Source organism: Schistocerca nitens, chromosome 4 (genome assembly GCF_023898315.1).
Source record: "Schistocerca nitens isolate TAMUIC-IGC-003100 chromosome 4, iqSchNite1.1, whole genome shotgun sequence".
Classification (NCBI taxonomy): Eukaryota; Metazoa; Arthropoda; class Insecta; order Orthoptera; family Acrididae; genus Schistocerca; species Schistocerca nitens.
The window spans coordinates 114,013,690-114,034,279 of NC_064617.1; the positions used below are offsets into that span (position 1 = coordinate 114,013,690).

Consider the following 20,590-nt stretch of genomic DNA (forward strand, 5'->3'; position numbering starts at 1 on the left):
GTTACAGAAACATGAAAAAATACATAAAATAAAATTTCACACAGAATACTGCTGTTTAGAATCCCACGTAAAGAATGCAATAGGCTCTTCAAAATAAAACAAGACTTATGAAGACTTCTTACTGTCTAACTCTTAGATATTAAAATTACAGTTAGTGCTGAAACAAATACACCCTCTGGACATTATTTACAAAATTAAGGAATGTTCATGATCTTTCTTAGAGATGTGGTTGCCTTAATATTTTGCCACACTGCTATGAAGGCTTCCTTCCAATTTGCACAGCTGCATGAAAGAAAATTGGAAAACTGCTTGGCACACAGGAGAATGGGGCCATTTTCCAACCACACACAAAATTTTTAAAAAAAGTGGTACTCTGTTACAGACGATCTTCACCTCACAGTTCCCCCTATTTACAATGCTCTCAATTCATAGTTAGACAACTGCCATCGTCTACCAGATAAGGGCCACCCCCTAACTGTTCCATGATTTATGATCTTCAGCACACACTTCCATACTGTTCCTGTACTTTTTGTAATGCCATCAACCCACTTTCCATTAAGTTTTTTTTGCCTAGTCTCTTCTTATCTTTTGAAACCCAGCAAATTACTTCTGTGATCAACCCATCGCCCATTAACCTAGCTACCTGTTCTTCCCATCCACATACCATTTGCACTTATTCATAACTGTTTCACACTAGAAGTCCATCTCTCAATAAGTCAAAACTGGTAGCACACCCAGACTGTAGATTTTCCTGTTCAGGAAAACTTTTAAAAACCATGTTTAGTTTTAAAAAGTTAAAAAGCTACAAAAGGCAGTTTTGCTCTTCTGTTTATTACTTTTGTTGCCAATACAGCCATTGTCTTCAAACTGTCTTGAATTAGTGATCTCAGAATTCATTTTCAGGCTAACTTCAAACTTGCATCTTCAAGTTTTTACCCTCTTTGAAATCAATATACATGAGAAACAGTATAATGTCAACACGTAAATAAAGATGGTGCAGGTATATTCCATTAACATGTATTCTTTCTTCATTTCTAATTTGAATTATTCCTCTGGGGATTCTATGAATAGTTTCACTGACATGGAATCTCCTTGTCCAACTCCTCTTTCAAATCTGAATTTCTGACTGTCATGACTCAAATGGCCCATTTCGCTGCATACACTTTGAATCATCATCATTGTTGTCTTCCCACTGCACGATAACATCCATGTTTTTCTTCCAGCTTTATATAGTTGATGATAATTTTAGTTGGTTTCTTTTAAGTTAAGGATATGAGGCTGATGAGCATGTAGTTTTAAATGTCCTACATAATCTTTTCAAGTAAACCAATCATGCACTGTGCCAGTTTTGTTCCACTGTCTCTACAGATGATCTACAAGAAATTTTTCAAATTATATATTTATTACAGAATTATCTCTGTACTTGGGATCTTTGCTATCATAACTAGTGAAATTCAATTGTGGCCAACATTAAAGCACCACATGGAAATTTTGCATGCATGCATTAATTTTGCCACAAAAGAGTATAAACAAGTGATAGTAAAGTAGAAACAATGTAAAGCATACAGAGCATAAATAACTGCTATATGCATTACGGTAGACAAAAATGTTCAATTTTTCCAACTTAACAGATCTGCACACACATTCCAACAACTGGTTAATGTGCTCAGTATGGGATGTGACAACCTCTGACACCAATACAGGCCAATGATGGAACATGCTTTGAATGTCATCAACCTCATGTTTAGGCAACAACACCCATTCTGCCTATAGAGCTGTTCACAAGCCTTGGAGAGTGACTGGTGGATGCTGACGTGATGCAACCTATCTCTAGTGCGTCCCAGACATGCTCTATGGCGTTCAAATCGGAAGGGCAAGCAGGCCACATCATGCCTGCAATATCTTCCATTCCCAAAAAAACATCAACCATCCACGTTATATGAGGCTGAGTATTACCATCCATCAGTATGAAGTCTGGGCCCACAGCACCACACAACAACTGCACATGAAATACCAAGATCCCCTCACGGTACCTGACAGTAGTTAAATCTTGCAGATTCATCCATACAATTGCATCAACAGGTGTTCAAGTGGTCAACATAATCCCTCCCCACACCATCAGGGATCCTCCTCGATACTGGTCCCTTTACACAATGTTTGGATCTCAAAATCGTGTTTCATGTGCCCACCAGAAACAAATCCATCGAGAATTGCCCTCCAGACCAAATTGGGACTCCTCTGTGAAAACAACATTGGCCCACCGTTCGACCACCCAAGTGACATGTCAACAGCTCCACTCTAGAAGTTCCCTTCTGTGAAGGCATGCCAGAGGAAAACAGGCAGCAGGTCTCCAACAATAAAGGCCACTCTTTTGAAGACATCTGTACACAGGTTGCCTCAACACAATACATCCAGGGGATGCTACGTGATCAGATGCCAGTTGCAGTGCAGTAGTAAGGCGGTACTGTCGTGCCATTACAGCCAATAAATCTTTCTGATGCCACACATGTTCGGCCATGTCCCGGTCTCTGGGATACAGTTTCACTCTCTATAAACTATCGCGTCACCCGAAACATAATGGAACAATTCACATTATGCCAGCAGGTCACATGAGTTTGCGACTCTCCTGCTTCCATTCTTCCTATGGCCCTCCACAGCAGGATCTTCTCTGTGCCACACTGCACCATCAGTGACTGTGTACATAGAGACTGTGGATGTGAGACTACCCTGCAAACACTACCCCACTTGATAGGTGCCCTGACGTCACTGCTGGTATGGTTGTCCATTGATAGGAATACCTTCTTCCATGCAGAGCACGATCATTATGACATCTGTTGACAGTTTGCATGATTATATCATGAATTAGACACAGAACAGGAAAACAGCAGTTTGTTGCTTTCATTTTGGACACCAGTGTATATAGTGCAGTGTGTATCCAATACAAGTTTCTAACAATGGAAAATCCAGGATGGTATAATGACAATATTATCAAAAGGATAGACTGCTACTCACCATGTAGTAGAGATATTGAGTCGCAGACAGGCACAACAGAAAGACCACCTCCACTGCCCCCAAAATCACCCTCTGTTAACTTTCCAGAATGTCTTAACCTTGAACCTTGCCTCACAACCATTCCCCAAATCCCTCAACATGGAAGCTAACCTCATATTTGCAGAAAGAACCACAAACCATCACCTAAAATCTCATCTCAACCTTATTATCTTACCTGCTGACAAAAGCTCCACCACTGTTATGAACCACAAGGATTACGTGCCAGATGGACTCTGTCAGCTGTCAGATTCATCCACCTACAAACCCTACCACAGTGACCCCATTCCAAAAACCCATCAGGATCTACAGTCTCTCTTGACATCCTTAGGCCCATCCCAGAACCTCTCTCCCCAGAGTCAATCTGTCTCATCACCACTATTATTCCCCACATTTCTACCTTCTACACACTTCCTAAAGTACATACACCCAACTACCCAGGATACCCCATTGTAGCTGATTGCTGTGCTCAACTCAGAATCTCTGCTCTCGTAGACCAACACCTTTAGCCTATAACCCACAGCCTACCCTTCTATATAAAAGATATCAACTATTTCCTCCACTGACTCCACAGTTCCTTTTCCTTTACCACACAGTGCCCAGCTTGTGACTACTGATGCCAACTCCCTTTAGACCAACATCCCTAACACCCATGGTCCACCACTATTGAACACTATCTTTCCCAACACCCTATGGATTCCAAACCTACTCCCTGCTTCCTGGTCACCATGAGTGACTACATCTGATCCACTATTACTTCTCCTTTGAGGGCATCACCTACAAATAAACCCGGGGTTCAACAATGCGCACACACGACACCATCCGATACCAACATATTCATGGGCCACCTAGAGGAATCCTCCCTAACCTTCCAAATTCCCAAAGCCCTCACCTGGTTCAAATTCACTGATGACATCTTCATGATTTGGATTGAGGGTGAGGACACACTACCCACATACCTGCAGAACCTCAACACCTTCTCACCCTATCCAAACACCAGCAATAATCTCAACTTCGATAGCTGCCACCCATTCCATACCAAGAAGCCCCTTCCACACAACCTAGCCACCCACTGCAATCGCACCTGTAGTGATGAGCATTCCCCCCTCAAATATACCAAGGGTCACACTGAGGCCTTCACATACCATAATTAACCTCCTAATGTTGTACAGGGACAGATCTCCCATGTCGTTATCTCTCCAGTCACCCACCACCTCCCACAGTCCCACCATCTGGTCACAGTGGAGTGTTTCCATCTTGACTCAGTATGACCCTGTCCAGGATTGGAGCAACTGAATCACTTTCTCGTCAGGGTTACAAATATCTCTTGTGCCCTGAAATGAGGAATGTCCTACCCACTATGCTCCCCAACTATCCCACAGTGGTATCCAGCCAGCCACCAAACCTACATAATGTCCTCATCCATCCCTACACAACCCTTGCTCCCAACCCCTTGCCTTGTGGCTCATGTCCATGTAATGGATCTAGATCCAAGAGCTGTCCCATACATGCTCCCACCACCAGCTATTCTAGTCCATTCACAAACATCCCCTACCCCATCAAAGGCAGGGCTACTTGTGAAAGCAGTCATGTAATCCACAAGCTAAACTGCAACCATTGCGCTTCATTCTACATGGGCATGACAACCAACAAACTGTCCGCATACATGGTCACCGACAAACTGTGGCCAAGAAACAGCTGGATGACAGTTACTGAGCTGCCAAACACAACACTCTTCATTTTAATGACTGCTTCACAGTCTGTGGCATCTGGTTCCACCCCACCAACACCAGCTTTCCTGGACTGCACAGGTGGGAACTACTACTGCAAATATATCCTACATTCCTGTAACCTCCTGGCCTCAACCTTCATCAATCATTGTCCTTCACCTACATATTCCCTTCTCTGTTCCCACTCCACAGCCTTCTATTCCACAATTTTTTCTTCCCTACTTTTCCGGCCCCCCTGCTGTCTAGCCTCCTGACTGCACCTAGTTGCCTTACCCTCTCTCCATCTCGACCCTGCATGCTCCCACAAACAGTGTGTGTGTGTGTGTGTGTGTGTGTGTGTGTGTGTGTGTGTGTGTAAGCACACGCACTGCACGTGTGCTCTTCTAATGGTTTTCAATTTTTCTCTCTCATAGCAAATTTTTATAGTTCCTTCTAAGAATTTTGCGAACAGTTTTGTTTAATCCAGTGTATTCTACCATATTACTGTTTGCTCGATACACTCCCTTTGTCTTTAATAACTTAATTTTATTCATAACTGTGACACCTTTTGCTACTTACATAAGTATCTTTGTTAAAGAATTTCCCCTTTTTACCTAACTCTATATAATCTTCACCATCTTGGACTTTCCATTGTTCTACTAAATCGTTTTGAAAATGATCAACTCTTTGCATAAATTAACCTGGTGTTCATTTCACTCTTAAATAAATTGCCATAATTTAAGCTTCTGATTCCTTGCCTGGTGAGTTAGTTTAGGATGCGGGGGGGGAGCATTGGAAGGTGCGCGGCATTGGAGACACGGGCAGTCATGGAGTATTTTCTCACAATGAACCAATCGTCATCTTTGCAATCAATGTCTACTGAACATAAACAGAAAGAGGCTAAAGATTCAAACACCCGCCCACCTGCAACACATTTCCTCATGGTTTCACGTTCTGAAAACGGTCAATCCTCTGGTACGATAAATCTGTTTATTATTCAGAAAGGTGTCAATGCAACTGCTGGCCCAGTGAAATCCTGCTCTCATTTATGCTGTGATATTTTGTTTTTGGAGACTATTTCTGATTCCAAGCACAACAACTGCTTGCAGCTTCACTCCTACAGGGCTATCCTGCTCGTGTCGAGGTCCATCGATTGCTGAATTCTTCCCGTGGTGTTATTTACACTAGGCTGTTTGATGATATGACTGATGCAGAAATCAAAATGTAGCTCTCTGATCAGGGCCTTGTTGCAGCCCACAGAGTGATGAAAAAGGTAGATTAATCCTTAGTGCTCACATGCACTCTTTTTCACACTTTTTATAGTGGTGCTTCCATCAAAGATCAAAGCAGGCTATGAAGTTATCACAGTCCAATGGTACATTCTGAACCCGATGTGCTGCTACCAGTGTCATCATTAGAATTACACTCTAATGTTCTGTTAACAACCGGCCGAATGTATAACCTGTGGTAGGGACACTCCCAAGGTTGAATGTCCACCTCCTTCTCCCCACTGTATCGACCACAATGGCGACCATGCTGCCTCCTCCCACGATTGTTCTGTGCATCTCGATGATAAGGCCGTCCAGGAGATATGGATGAAGGAAAAAGTGCCTTAACCAGTCACTCACAAGTTGGTTGCTTGTTTGTGCACTCTACCATCCGACACTTACAGTACCATTCTTGCTGCACATTGCTCCATGGTGGACATGGCACACAGACATGCGACATCAAATTCACTGCCACAGTTGTATTATAGCCCAGGGTCATGGCAGCATCCCACTCTCCTAGTCCAGCTGTGCAACAAGCCACGAAACTTTTGCCTCACAGGACGAAGTCACCTGCTACACAACCAGCCGGTCCAAAAGTACAGACGGAATACACATGCAAAGACCTCTTAAATCCGTCCAACCAACATCTGAATATTCCTCTGCCAACCAGAGAAATCAAACAAAGACAAATGGTCTTCTCCTTGCTGACTTGAGGATCATCTTCAATGGTGTTGCCACGTGATACCCTAACCCAGCCGAAATCCATGTCGCCAGAGCGCACTGCCAACTGTTTTTCTGCCCTGGACTCTGCAGACTGACAGAAGGAAAATGTCGACACCTCTGCAGATCTCATGGAGCAGGATCCTCCAACATCTACTTCCTCTACCAGTGAGTCTTCGAGAGCTGACACTCTACAGCCACTGAGGTGACACCCCTTCATTTTTTCCATCCTCCCCTTTCCTTGTCACACTCTCCTCCAATGGGATGATCTCGGCCTCTGACCCAACAAAGAGGACTAATGGCTGCTCTTTTGAGTTGCAGTGTCCTCTTGTTCTCCACCTCCAGAAAAAAAATTTCATCCTCACGACAGTTCTGAGCTCTCGCTTTTCTTCCCAGTTCTCTTTAACCTTTCCCTTGAGGACAGCATTCCATCTCATGGGGGAGACTCACTGCACATGCGGGATGCAATTCATAGCCAACCAACCTCCTGACTACCCGACTTCCAACTGTTGCAGTTCACCTTTTCCGTCCTCACTTGACCTTTTCCCTTTGTACCATTTTTATCCCTACACCATTTGGTGCCACCAGGGTAGACTTCCTCCACCTTATTGGGCAGCTACCTCACTCGTTTCTGCGGCTCGGTGACTAATGCGCACCATCCCCTTTGGGGTTGTCCCAGAACCTGCCCACGGGGTGCCCTCTTCGCTGACCTTGTCAATCAACTTCACCTGCTCTACCTTAACACAGGAGTACCCACTTTCCTTTTAGACCTATCCTTTCTGCACTGCCCAGCTTGCCCATCATCTCGAGTTGTCTGTTCTCTCCGATTCATACTCTAGCAACCATTTCCCATGTGCTATCCATTTGCTGACTCACTCTCGTCCTACTTGCGCATCCAAGTGGCAGCTCGCTAAGGCCGACTGGAGGCTTTACTCTACCCTGAGGCCCTTCGATGAACATTGTTTCGCCAGTTGTGATGACGAGGTAGAATATGTTCAAACATTACCCTTACTGCCACAGAACATTCTATTCCTCATGCTGCTTCTTTACCCCACTGTGTGCTGGTGCCTTGGCGGACTTAGGCATGCCAGGGCAATTTGCATGTGGAAAGATGTTCTCCATGTTTTTAACCATCACCCTACGGTGAAAAACTGCATTCGTTATAAACAGTAGATGGCAGTGTGTCATCTTCAGTGTGACATCTTCAGTGATGTCTCAATCATCTTTACTCATGGAGCATCAACCATGGCTTTCGCTTTTCCACTGACAAAACTGTTTACATTAATTTCTGGCTGTGCAATTGGTTTCTTCCACTGTCTTTGCATCTTGGGCCTGTCGCTCTTCCATTAGTTGTAATTATGAAATTCCTAGGGCTCATGCTCAATAGGAAACTTCCTTGGTCCTCCCAAATGTCTTACCCGGCAGCCCGCTGTATGTGGTCCTTCAGTGTCCTACGTGTCCTCAATGGTACTCCCCCAGATGCAGATCAAACCAGCCTCCTCTCTTAGTACTGGTCCCTAGTCTGTTGAAAACTGTAGACTATGGGTGCTCTGTTAATGCATCTTCACATCAATCCCCTTACACTGTCTCAATCCCATCACCATCATGGTATCTGTTTGGCCACTGGTGCCTTTTACACTAGCCCAGTTGAGAATGTGTATGCAGAAGCTGCCAAACTGCTGCTGTCATACTGCTGTGACTTTCTCCTCAGCAGATATGCGTGCCATTTGTCTGCCATGCATAGCCACCCATCCTATGGCTCCTCCCTTGATGACTCCTTTGACCACCAGTAAGGGGCGCATCCCTCTTCTCTGTTACATCCTGAAGTCCACTTTTGGCAACTGCTCCGGTGGCTTAACTTCACACTAAATGCCACTTTCTCAGAGGGTGTGAACCCTTCAACACCTTGGCATCATTTGCTTCCTAAAGGACACTACTCCAGCCTCGCTCTATTGCCTTCAGTTCCACGACCTTCACATGGAATTTCGTGATTATTCCTTTGTGTGCACTGATGGCTCTCAGACTGTCTGTGGTGTTGGGTGTGCCTTTGTCATTGGCACCAACACGTTTCGGTATCAACTTCCGGCACACTGCTCAGTATTAACAGCAGAGCTCTTTGTCCTGTGTCAGACCACAGATTACATCCAACGACACACGCTTTTCAATTGTACCCCCTCCCCCTACTCTCTGAACACCCTTCAAAGTCTCTCTGCACTGACCACCACCCGTCCCTTAGTGCAAAGGGTCCAGGAAAACTTTCACTTGCTCACTCTTGATGGAGCCTCTGTGATGTTTAGGTGGGTTCCCGATCATGATGGTCTGCCAGGAAACAAGTCTGCTTACGCTGCAGCCAAGGCTGCAGTCCTCGCACCTCATGCCTCTAGTTTCTACATTCCCTCCGATCCTTGATGCCTCAGAACATGTCCTACCAACCGATCCCTTCTTCTAGTCAAGTTGTGCCACAAACTCCTCTTCTCCCCAATTCTATTCAATACCTCCTCATTAGTTATTTGATCTACCCATCTCTGTGTTGTCGTCTGTCAGTAGGTAGTGTCACTTTGGCATCGCCATTGGTCCTCCCTCCATGAGAAGAAGCTCCAGATTTTTAAGCTTCTCCCAGCGGCTTGGATGACCTGCTCTAGGCCCTTCCGCCAGAAGGAGGTCATTTTAACTAGGTTGCGTATTGGGCACTGCCTTTTTAGCCTTTGTCACCTGTTAAGTGATGTTCCTCCACCACTTTGTATGCATAGTGCCCAAGTTTTAACTATCCACCATTTCCTGAGGGAATGCCCATTTTTTAACCATTTACATTCCCACTTGGGTTTGCCATCTGAGTTATTGGCCGTTTTAGCAAATGACACGCAGGCTGTCAACTGTGTTTTACTACTTATCAGTCGTAGCAATATGGCGAAGGCCATTTAATTTTTAGTTCTGGACCTCCATTTCTGTATGGTGTCTTTCATAGCTCTTTCTCCATGTCCTTGTTTTTAGCTGTCTTCTCTTATGTCACTTGGGATTGATGTTTAGTCATTTCTTAACTCTTCTCTGTCTACGTGTTCTATAGTTTTTACTTGGGCGTGTATGACGCCCAGTTGTTTTTGCACCCTAAAAGCAAACAAAACGAAACAAAACAAAGCAAAGCGGAAAAGTTTGGGAACCTCTGGATTAGAAACAGCAATACACAATACACTAGCCTTTACTAAGTGCCACCATCTTATTGCAATTTTTTTTTACTTTAATGAAGATACAACAATGAAGCACACGACCCTGTCTTTAAAGCTTTCTGTCCTACCAATTGCTCTGAGAGTTGAAGCACACTTCACCTCTCCCAAAGTTGCAGGACACTGTCTTCAGTATCATTATTTTCCTTGTAGCTCTCAATGAGCTTGTGGACTCAATGGAAGTGCATACACTCTATGTAGATGACTTTTGTGCTTAGTACAGCCCCCAGTCTGTGGCTCTTGCCAAGCATCAGCTCTAAGGAGCTCACTGTCAGGCATCATCTCGGGTGGGACTATGGCCATGGCTTTTATTTCTTCTGCACTAAATCACAGACCATCCATTTGTGTCATCACAGCATGATCTACCCAGGTCCAGGACTTTTTCTAGGAACGAAACACTCCGAAGTAATTATACAATCCCACTTTCCAGGTCTACTCTTGAATAATGAACTGCCACGACTGCCTAACACATCTGCAAAAATTAATGTGCAGTTGAAACTGAATGCACTGAAATTTCAGTCATTCCTCTTGGCATGAGGTCACTTCATTGTATTATTCTTTTATAGGCTCTAGTTTTATCAGGATTGGACTACTGATGCCAGGTATACGGTTCAGTGGCAGCCTCAACATTATGACTAGTAGATCCATTTCACCACTGTGGCATAATGCTGACCACCGGGGTTTCTGAAAGAGTTGAATAGATTCTTGTAGTGTAGTGCAGTTTCGGCATCTCCAACTTCTACTCAATTGTTCCTCCATTGTCCACCAATTTCCTAACCATTCCTGCTCCGACTCTTCACCATCCCCAGGAGTTCTCACCCCTAATACTTGGCCTAAGGCAAGACACCAAATTGGAATTATACAGGAGGTCCTTTGTAGAGGTCTTTATATCCTCGCAGCTGACTGCATCCACTGAATTGCTTCACGCACCACTGCCTGGTGTTTACCCCAGGAATTTAGTCATAATGAACAGAAGAGCAACAGGCCCAAGAAGTAAAGATGTTGGGAGAAACCAATTGCGCTGCCAGAAATTCATACAAACAGTTTTGTCAGCGGAAAAACGAAAGTCATTGTTGATGCCCCATGAGTAAAGACGATTGAGACGTTGCTGAAGATGCTGCTCATTGTGACAGGTCTGTGGAGAACTGCAATAGATTGCAAAATCATCAATGAAAAGGGAGCTGGAGATGCCCGGCTGGAGACAGGCCATTATAGTATTAATGGCAATAACAAAGAGGATGATGCTCAGGACGGAACCCTGAGGCAAACCATTTTCCTGGGCAAGGCAGAACCCAAACATACTCTGAAAACCTGGTCTTTTAAAAATTCTTCAAGGAAATGGAGCAGGAGGCCATTGAAGCCCTATGTGTAGAGAGTACGGAGGGTACCAGTCCTTCAGCAACTGTTGCAGGCTTTCTCCAAATCGAAAAACACGGCCACAGTCTGGGATTTCCGCAGAAAATCATTTATGACATGAGTGGACAAAGTGACGAGATGGTCAACTGCAGAACGCAGCACTTGAAATCTACACTGTACAGTGGTTAGTAAATTGCGAGACTCGAGCCACCAAACCAGCTGGGCATGAATCATATGTTCCATCACCTTGCAAACACAGCTGGTGAGAGAAATGGGGCAGTAGCTACAAGGCAGGTGTTTGTCCTTACCGGGCTTAGGTATGGGTGTGACAGTGACTTCACACCAGCGTCTGGGAAATGTGCCCTCTGTCCAGATGTGGTTGTATGCATTACATAGAAAGTGCTTGCCTGCAACAGAAAGGTGCTGCAACATCTGAATGTGAACACCATCTGGCCATGGGGCAGAGGATCAAGATGAAGTGAGAGCATGATCTAGCTCCCTCGTAGTAAAGGCAGTATTGCAACACTGAAGATTCTGAGAGGAGAAGGGTATCGTCTGAACCTGCTCTGCTCGTTTCCGATGGAGGAAGACAGTGTGACAGTGGGAAGAGCTCAAAATCTCCGCAAAATGGTGGCACAAGGTTCAAATGGCTCTGAGCACTATGGGACTTAGCTTCTGAGGTCATCAGTCCCCTAGAACTTAGAACTACTTAAACCTAACTAACTTAATGACATCACACACATCCACGCCCGAGGCAGGATTCGAACCTGCAACTGTAGTGGTCACACGGTTCCACACTGTAGCGCCTAGAACCGCTCGGCCACCCCGGCCGGCAGTGGCACAAGGTGTTGAGATAGCAAAAGGGTCCACGATGACGTCATCTGCGACTGTCAAACCGGAAATTGGGGAATGGATCTTGTTCCCAGAGAGCCTTTGGAGGTTGGTCCACACGATGGAAGAAAGAGTGGAACTGTTAAAAGAACTTGTGAATGAAATCCAGCTACCTTTTTTGCTGTCTCGAAGAATGCGACGATTCTGCACATGTATCTGTCTATAACTAATGCAGTTTGCCATTGTAGGATGACTGTTAAAAATAAGCATGTATCAGCATGAAAATTGCATTGCAGCATGTCTCAGTTCACAAAGGGACCATGACACAGCGCGATACAGAGGAAGTGCGAGGAATGGAACGTCCTATGGCTACAGGGATAACATTTGTAAGATATTCCATCTGGTCATCACAACTGGGGCAATGTTGTTCATCGAAGGTCACCAGGGAGGAATAAAGCCCTTAATCAGCCTGAGTAAGCTGCCATTTGGGTGTGCTCGTAGGTGGCATGTGAGTCAGCAAATGGAAAGCACACTACAAATGGTCACTTGAGTATGTATCAGACAGAATGGACCACTCGAAGCAATGAGCAAGCTGGGCAGTGCAGAAGGATAGGTCCAAATGGGAATAGGTGTATGAGGAGTCGGATAGGTATGTGGGTGCTCCCGTGTTAAGGCAGAAGAGGTTCAGTTGATTAAGAAGGTCAGCCAAGAGGACACCACTCTGACAGGTTCCGGGAGAACCCCAAAGGGGATGGTGCGCATTAAAGTCACCGAGTAGCAGAAACCAGTGAGGTAGCTGCCCAATAAGCTGGAGGAAGCCTGCCCTGGTGACACTGAATGACGGAGGGACATATATGGTACAAAGGTAAAAAAATCAGGTGAGGGAAGCAAAGATGAACTGCAACAGATTGAAGACTGGTGGTCAGCGTGATGGGTTGACTACAAATGTCATCGGTTGACTACATATGTCATCCCGTATGATTAACATGACTCCCCCACGAGATGGAATGCTGACCTCTGAAGGAAGGTCAAAACAGGCGGAGAAGAAATATGAAAGCTCAAAGCGGTTGTTAGGATGCAATTTTGTTTCCTGAAGGCAGAGCACAAGTGGACACTATGATGCTAAAAGCAGCCATAAATCCTTTTTGTGGGATCGAAGGCAGCCAACATTCCATTGGATGTGTGTCATGATGAGAAAAAAATTAAGGGATGTCACTTTGGTGACTGCTGAGTGCCAGCCCGCAAAGACTCCCAGCTGCAGGGCACAGAAGCAGGAGGATCCTCCTCCATGAGGTCCACACAAGCATCGGCTTTCTTGTACAGTCAGTCTGAGGAGTCCAACACTGAAAGAATGGTTAGTGGTGCACACCGATGACATGGAGGTCGGCCGGGTAAAGGTATCACTTGGCGACATCGTCTAAGAGGATCTTCGAGTCGGCAAAGGAAAAGGCCATTCGCATTTGTTGGACTTCATCGAGCCTTTCCAGTTATCAGAGTAAGACTCAGGTGTTGTTTGGCTGGAGGGATGTTCGAAGTCTTCACGGGAATACTCCTTTCCGGCCTGCAGGTTGTGTTGGCGGTGGCTTCGCCCCTTGAGGCGAGAGTTTGATGGCTTGTTGCACAGCTGGACGAGGGGACGGCGGTGCTACCTTGACACTGGGCGATTTCACAATCTCAGAGCCGAATTTGAGGTCGCATGTCCGTGTGGTCATGTCCCTCGTGGAGCGAGATGTAGCAAGAACAGAACTGTTATTCCGAGATGGTAGAACACAGGGTTTGCAACTAACCAACAACTTGTGACCACTTTTTCCTTTATGCGAATCTCCTTAAGATACATGGGACAATCTTGAGAAGAGGCGGCATGACAGGTATAGCACTTAATGCAGTAGGGAGAAGGAGGTGGAAAATCACCCTCGTGATCATCCCTACCATGGGTTACACATTTGGCCCGATGTCGACAGGACATCTGAGTGCGGTTGAAACATGACACTGGCGGCAGCGCATCATGTTCAGAATGTACGGTCAGGCTGTGAGAATTTCATAGCCTGCTTTGGTCTCAGATGGGAGCACCACCCTATCAACGATGAGAAAAGATGTGCATGAGGGCACTAAGAAGGACTCTACAATTTTCATCAGCCGGTGGACAGCAATGACATGCTGATCAGAGAGTTATGATTGGATTTCGACTTAGGTCAGACTGTCGAACAGCCTATTGTAATTAACACCGTGGGAAGAATTCAATGTTCAATGAGCCTTGAGACGGACAGAATAGCCGTGGAGGAGCGAAGCTGCAAGCAATTTTTGTGCTTGAGAATCAGCAGTAGTCTCCAAAAGCAAAGTACTATTTCATAAACTAGAACAGGGTTTCACAGGGCCAACAATGGCATCAGCACCTTTCTGAATAATAATCTGATTCACAGTTGTGAAGGGCTGACCATCTTCAGTGCAGGACACCACGAGGAGCCTTGGTGCAGATGGGAAAGTGTTTGAATCGTTAGCCTCATTCCTTTTATGTTTCTTAGCCACTGACTGGGAAGATGATTGGCTCATCGCGAGAAAATCCTCACAATTGCCAACGACTCCTATGGCACGCTCCTTCCAACTGGGAGCCCCCTTTAGAAGGGGGTGCACCCACCTTAGGTGACTATCCACACCTCCTAAACACCTGACAGAAGGACCAATTAGCAATTTGGGAAGGTAGCAGCTCAGGCAATCACCCCTCCCTGGGCCTGGCCTGTACCAGGGGGTACATGCGAACCCTACCTGTCAACCCGGGGTTGGGAAATACGCTTACCCAGTCACCTGTTACACATCAGAAGCGTAGGTCGGTCTTCAGGAGCACACAGGGGAGGAGGAGGAGAAGAAGAAGAAGAAGATTAAGGTTAAACGCCAAAACAGAGAAAAGGTAGGAGAAGGGGAATGAAGAAAGAAAGAAGGATCGAAGAACAGTGGAGACACTGTTCAGATACTGGCTACTGAAAATGCAGAACACATTTCCAAAAACATCCTAGATATGTTCCCCGAGGAAGGGGGAAAAGAACAGGACGAGAACAGGCTTGCAGCACAAAAGAGAAAAGATGCTGCAAAGGCTGGGAACCTGTGTTAGCCGAGTGTGAAGCTGCCAATGAGGAGCGAGCCCTCTGGGGGATTTGGGAAAATGTGACGTAGCGAAGGCTGGACATTTAGAGGAGGGCTAACACCATCAAGTTTCATGTTCACAGCTTGACTATTTTCACAGCAGTAATTAAAACTTTACAACTAACCCTCGTCCAGGCACTTTCATTTTAGTTAATATTGCCCCTTACCAAGTTCATTTCATACTTTCCTCTATGGGATGTCTTAAGAACAATTTTTTTCCCTCCCACGTAAAATTCCACTAACGTATGACCTTTGTCATTTCTGTTATCAGACCTAATTATATGTGCATAAATTCACCAAAACAAGGCAGTGTCTGATCTGCTCAATCCTCTTTATCTACTTATTAGCCTGGTTCAAAAATGTTTTTGGTAAATACAGTGGCAGGATGTGAAATTATGTTGAATCCTCCACATCACCAATTCTTATTAATTGCAATACAACCTTCTCGGGTCTCTGACTGCATCAACTTGCAGTTTGTTTGCAAATATTCTGGAAGGCATATGCACTTTCACAGGAAGGTATAAATATCTTCCAAAATGTTGTGGATGCAGCAGGAATCCTATAAAGATTTCATTGCATTCATGTGCAGCGAAATCCTTCATTTGCACATCGCTCTTATTGGCCCACTTGTATGTATATATAAGAACTGATTATCTGTTTATTTAAAACAGAAGAATATAGTTAAAACTATGCTCACAAGTATATGTGAGTGGAACAGGTTGTGTATCTGTGCTCTGACAATAACTGAACTTTCTAATCCAAGTAATTACCTTGATGGTAACACGATCGCAATAGAACAAATGGATTGGAGCCAATGACACTTCCCGGTCACCATCCAACACCAACAACAATGGATGACATCCATAAATAAGAGGTCAGACTCAAGTTGCGAGGGGGGAGATGGCATCTCTGGGGCACCAGGTTGGCCTTGTCCTGGGACTTATGTTTCTGTTTTTTCTCTTCTGTTTTTTCTCTTTCACTGACTGTGGAGTGTAGGGCACAGAGCAGGCTTCTGTAAGATCCAGAAACGAAAAAGAGTGCACAACCTTGGGCTATGCAGACTTTGTCCCATGGCCAAATAGTGTAGCAGGCCTGTGGCCTGAGAGATGCCGGGGAGGGGGGTTCTAGGAGGTAGACCCATCATCACTGGTGGGCACCACAGAAGGGAGGCACTGCTTCAGCAGCACCTGCCAGGGGAGGGCGAGGGATTACCAGTGGGGGGGAAGGGGGGAGGGGGGAGGAGGGAGGGGGAGGGGGGAGAAGAGAGGAGGGTGGTACTGGGATATAAAGAGGGAGGAGGAGGAAAGGATGTAACAGGCAGAAAAATAGAATAAATAAATAAATAAATAAATAAATAAATAAATAAATAAATAAATATAAAAAGTGAATGAAGTACTATGTTGTTTACTCATAATTTCTAACTTCAAATAATAATGGTGGTATTTCACAAGGTTCAATTATGAAAACTATTTCATTTTTTATCCAAGTCATCAGATACTTAGAAGCTGAAAAGTGGCAATTTTTGTGACATCTGATGCTTATTCATAGCTAGTACATTGTGGTTTAGACTTCAATTTCAAATGTGTCAGATGGTGACAATAACTCAAGAAAAATCTTACCTAGATCAGCTAATGCAGATAGGTGGAACATGACAATGAATTTAACATCTTTCTCATTATAGACTGTGTCACTGTGAGGGTTTGCCTGACAAAAATCTTCTATGGTGGGAACAACCATTTTGTATGCTCTCTCCAGATCTCCCAAGACATATCTGCAAAACATTGTCACACATTAACAACTGGCAGGAATTACATGTACTATTTATTATATTTACTTATTAGACAAAACATTTTGGAGATTAAAAAAGCATCTGCAAATAAAATAACTTGAGATATATTTCTCATGTGATATTTCTAGCATCTTGAACCAACAATTGCAAATAATATTATGGGGAAGCATTAGGAACCTCAGCAGCTAAGCTTTTCATGAGAGACACACTCACTCTCATTCAAACAGGCACAGCAGTAAATGGCTGTTGACCATCATCATTGAGAAAGTTCAACCGTATAGCTACATCCTTTTAGGGTTCCCATCTCACAAACATCTCCCAATCCTGGCTCCACAAATTTCCAAATTTCTTATCCTTGTCAGATAAGACTAGGCACGATGGAAACAAGGACTCCCACTGGAGGCTTTCATGTGGGTGGTTCGATATGTCTGGTAAATTTTCATAAAAGATGAAAACATTTTTACTGCACCTTCATGGTTGGTAAGCTTCATTATTCCAAGGTTCATGTAAAAAATATCAACAACATACAATGTACAGTTCATTGTTGGCAGCCATTTGAATTATTGTGTCAATCGTAACTGATAATGGAGAAAACCGAGCTTCATCCTGTTATTGAACATTTTCATTTGAAGGGTTGGACTGCTGCACAAATCAAAATAGAATTGGATGGAGTTCATGCCAGCTCAGCAACATCATCAAAAACCATTCACTTATAGATAGATTAAATTAAAAATGGTCAGACAAGCACTGAAGACAAAGCACGCACCAGCTGTCCAACTGAGGTCACAACAAATGAAACCACTGACAAAGGCCATGTGTGGTAATGCAAGATCGCCAAATAAAAATTTGCGAGACTACTAACACAGAGAACTGGCTATGCAAAAGCGGTTTGTGACATGGGTGCTGCAATTGCTCGCAGCCGACCAAAAGCTCGTCTGGCAAAACATTTCAACACAATGTTTGGTGTGTTTAATCACAATCTGGATCCATCATCCAGAGTCAAAACAGCAGTCAGAACAATGGACAAAGCCTGACAAAGGTGCACCAAAGAAGGCAAAGACTATTTTGTCAGTTGCTAAGCTGATGGCCACATTTTTTTTGGATTCCCAAGGAATAATCCTCACACATTACTTTGGGAAAGGCAGAACCATAACTGGGCCCTATTATGCTTCGTTGTTGGATCATTTGAAACTTGCATTGGCTGAAAAAAAGACCAAGGTTGGCAAGGAAACAAAGCATTCTTTCACAGGGATAATGCACAATCCCACACACCAATTATGATAATGGCAGAAGTGAATGAACTGGACTCTGAATTTGTTTCTCATCCACTCTATTCATCAGACTTAGCCCCAAATGACTTATTCCTGTTCCTTATCGTGAAACTCTGGCTTACTGGGAAGAAATTTTCATCAAATTATGGGAGCTGCAGTCAATGAGTAGTTTGCAGAGTTTGGCAAAACCTATTTTTCCAATTGTTGTTGTTGTTGTTGTTGTTGTTGTTGTTGTCTTCTGTCCTGAAACTGGTTTGATGCAGCTCTCCATGCTACTCTATCCTGTGCAAGCTTCTTCATCTCCCAATACGTACTGCAGCCTACATCCTTCTGAATCTGCTTAGTGTATTCATCTCTTGGTCTCCCTCTATGATTTTTACCCTCCACACTGCCCTCCAATACTAAATTTGTGATCCCTTGATGCCTCAGAACATGTCCTACAAACCGATCCCTTCTTCTTGTCAAGTTGTGCCACAAACTCCTCTTCTCCCCAATCCTATTCAATACTTCCTCATTAGTTACGTGATCTACCCATCTAATCTTCAGCATTCTTTTGTAGCACCACATTTCATTTCAAAGGCTTCTATTCTCTTCTTGTCCAAAGTATTTATCGTCCATGTTTCACTTCCATACATGGCTACACTCCATACAAATACTTTCAGAAACAACTTCCTGACATTTAAATCTATACTCGATGTTAACAAATTTCTCTTTTTCAGAAACGCTTTCCTTGCCATTGCCAGTCTACATTTTATATCCTCTCTACTTTGACCATCATCAGTTACTTTGTTCCCCAAATAGCAAAACTCATTTACTACTTTAAGTGTCTCATTGCCTAATCTAATTCCCTCAGCATCGCCCGACTTAATTCGACTACATTCCATTATCCTCGTTTTGCTTTTGTTGATGTTCATCTTCTATCCTCCTTTCAAGATACTGTCCATTCCATTCAACTGCTCTTCCAAGTCCTTTGCTGTCTCTGACAGAATTACAATGTCATCGGCAAACCCCAAAGTTTTTATTTCTTCTCCATGAATTTTAATACCTACTCCGAATTTTTCTTTTCTTTCCTTTACTGCTTGCTCAATATACAGATTGAATAACATCGGGGAGAGGCTACAACCCTGTCTCACTCCCTTCCCAACCACTGCTTCCCTTTCATGTCCCTCGACTCATAACTGCCATCTGCTTTCTATACAAATTGTAAATAGCCTTTCGCTCCCTGTATTTTACCCCTGCCACCTTCAGAATTTGAAAGAGATTATTCCAGTCAACATTGTCAAAAGCTTTCTCCAAGTCTACAAATGCTAGAAACGTAGGTTTGCCTTTTCTTAATCTAGCTTCTAAGATAAGTCGTAGGGTCAGTATTGCCTCACGTGTTCCCATATTTCTACGGAATCCAAACTGATCTTCCCCGAGGTCGGATTCTACCAGTTTTTCCATTCGTCCTGCCACCGAACTTCGCTAATTCCCATTATATCTAACTTTAACCTATCCATTTCCCTTTTTAAATTTTCTAATATACCTGCCCGATTAAGGGATTTGACATTCCACACTCCGATCCGTAGAATGCCAGTTTTCTCTCTCCTGATAACGACATCCTCCTGAGTAGTCCCCGCCCGGAGTTTCGAATGGGGGACTATTTTACCTCCGGAATATTTTACCCAAGAGGACGCCATCATCATTTATCCATACAGTAAAGCTGCATGCCCTCGGGAAAAATTACGGGCGTAGTTTCCCCTTGCTTTCAGCCGTTCGCAATACCAGCACAGCAAGGCCGTTTTGGTTAATGTTACAAGGCCAGATCAGTCAATCATCCAGACTGTTGCCCCTGCAACTACTGAAAAGGCTGCTGCCCCTCTTCAGGAACCATACGTTTGTCTGGCCTCTCAACAGATACCCCTCCGTTGTGGTACGGCTATCCGTGTCGCTGAGGCACGCAAGCCTCCCCACCAACAGCAAGGTCTATAGTTCATGGGGGGGATTTTTCCAATGGTTTGAAAAATTTGGAGGATTGCTGAACCAAGTGTATAGCTCTCAAAGGTGGCTGTGTCAAGGTGTAGGCTAAATTGTTTATGAAACAAACATTTTTTCTTGCTTTTTTTTTACCATGCTTATCAAACAACCCTCATAGGTTGAGATGAAATCATTAAATGCCCAATGTTTCTCTTTGGCTGCTGTTATCTTCCACTCTTAGCCTGACACTGTTGTTATACACAGTGTTGATAATGACATGTTG

General features: G+C 44.2%; 1 protein-coding gene across 1 annotated transcript in view; it reads right to left on the reverse strand.

Annotated features, from left to right (window-relative positions):
* LOC126253189 (serine/threonine-protein kinase SMG1) overlaps positions 1–20,590 on the reverse strand; it is a 395,243-nt gene that overhangs the window by 247,001 nt on the left and 127,652 nt on the right. The window contains exon 11 of the mRNA XM_049954353.1: positions 16,911–17,062. Coding sequence (XP_049810310.1) covers positions 16,911–17,062 — 152 coding nt within the window. The remainder of the gene's footprint in view (positions 1–16,910; positions 17,063–20,590) is intronic.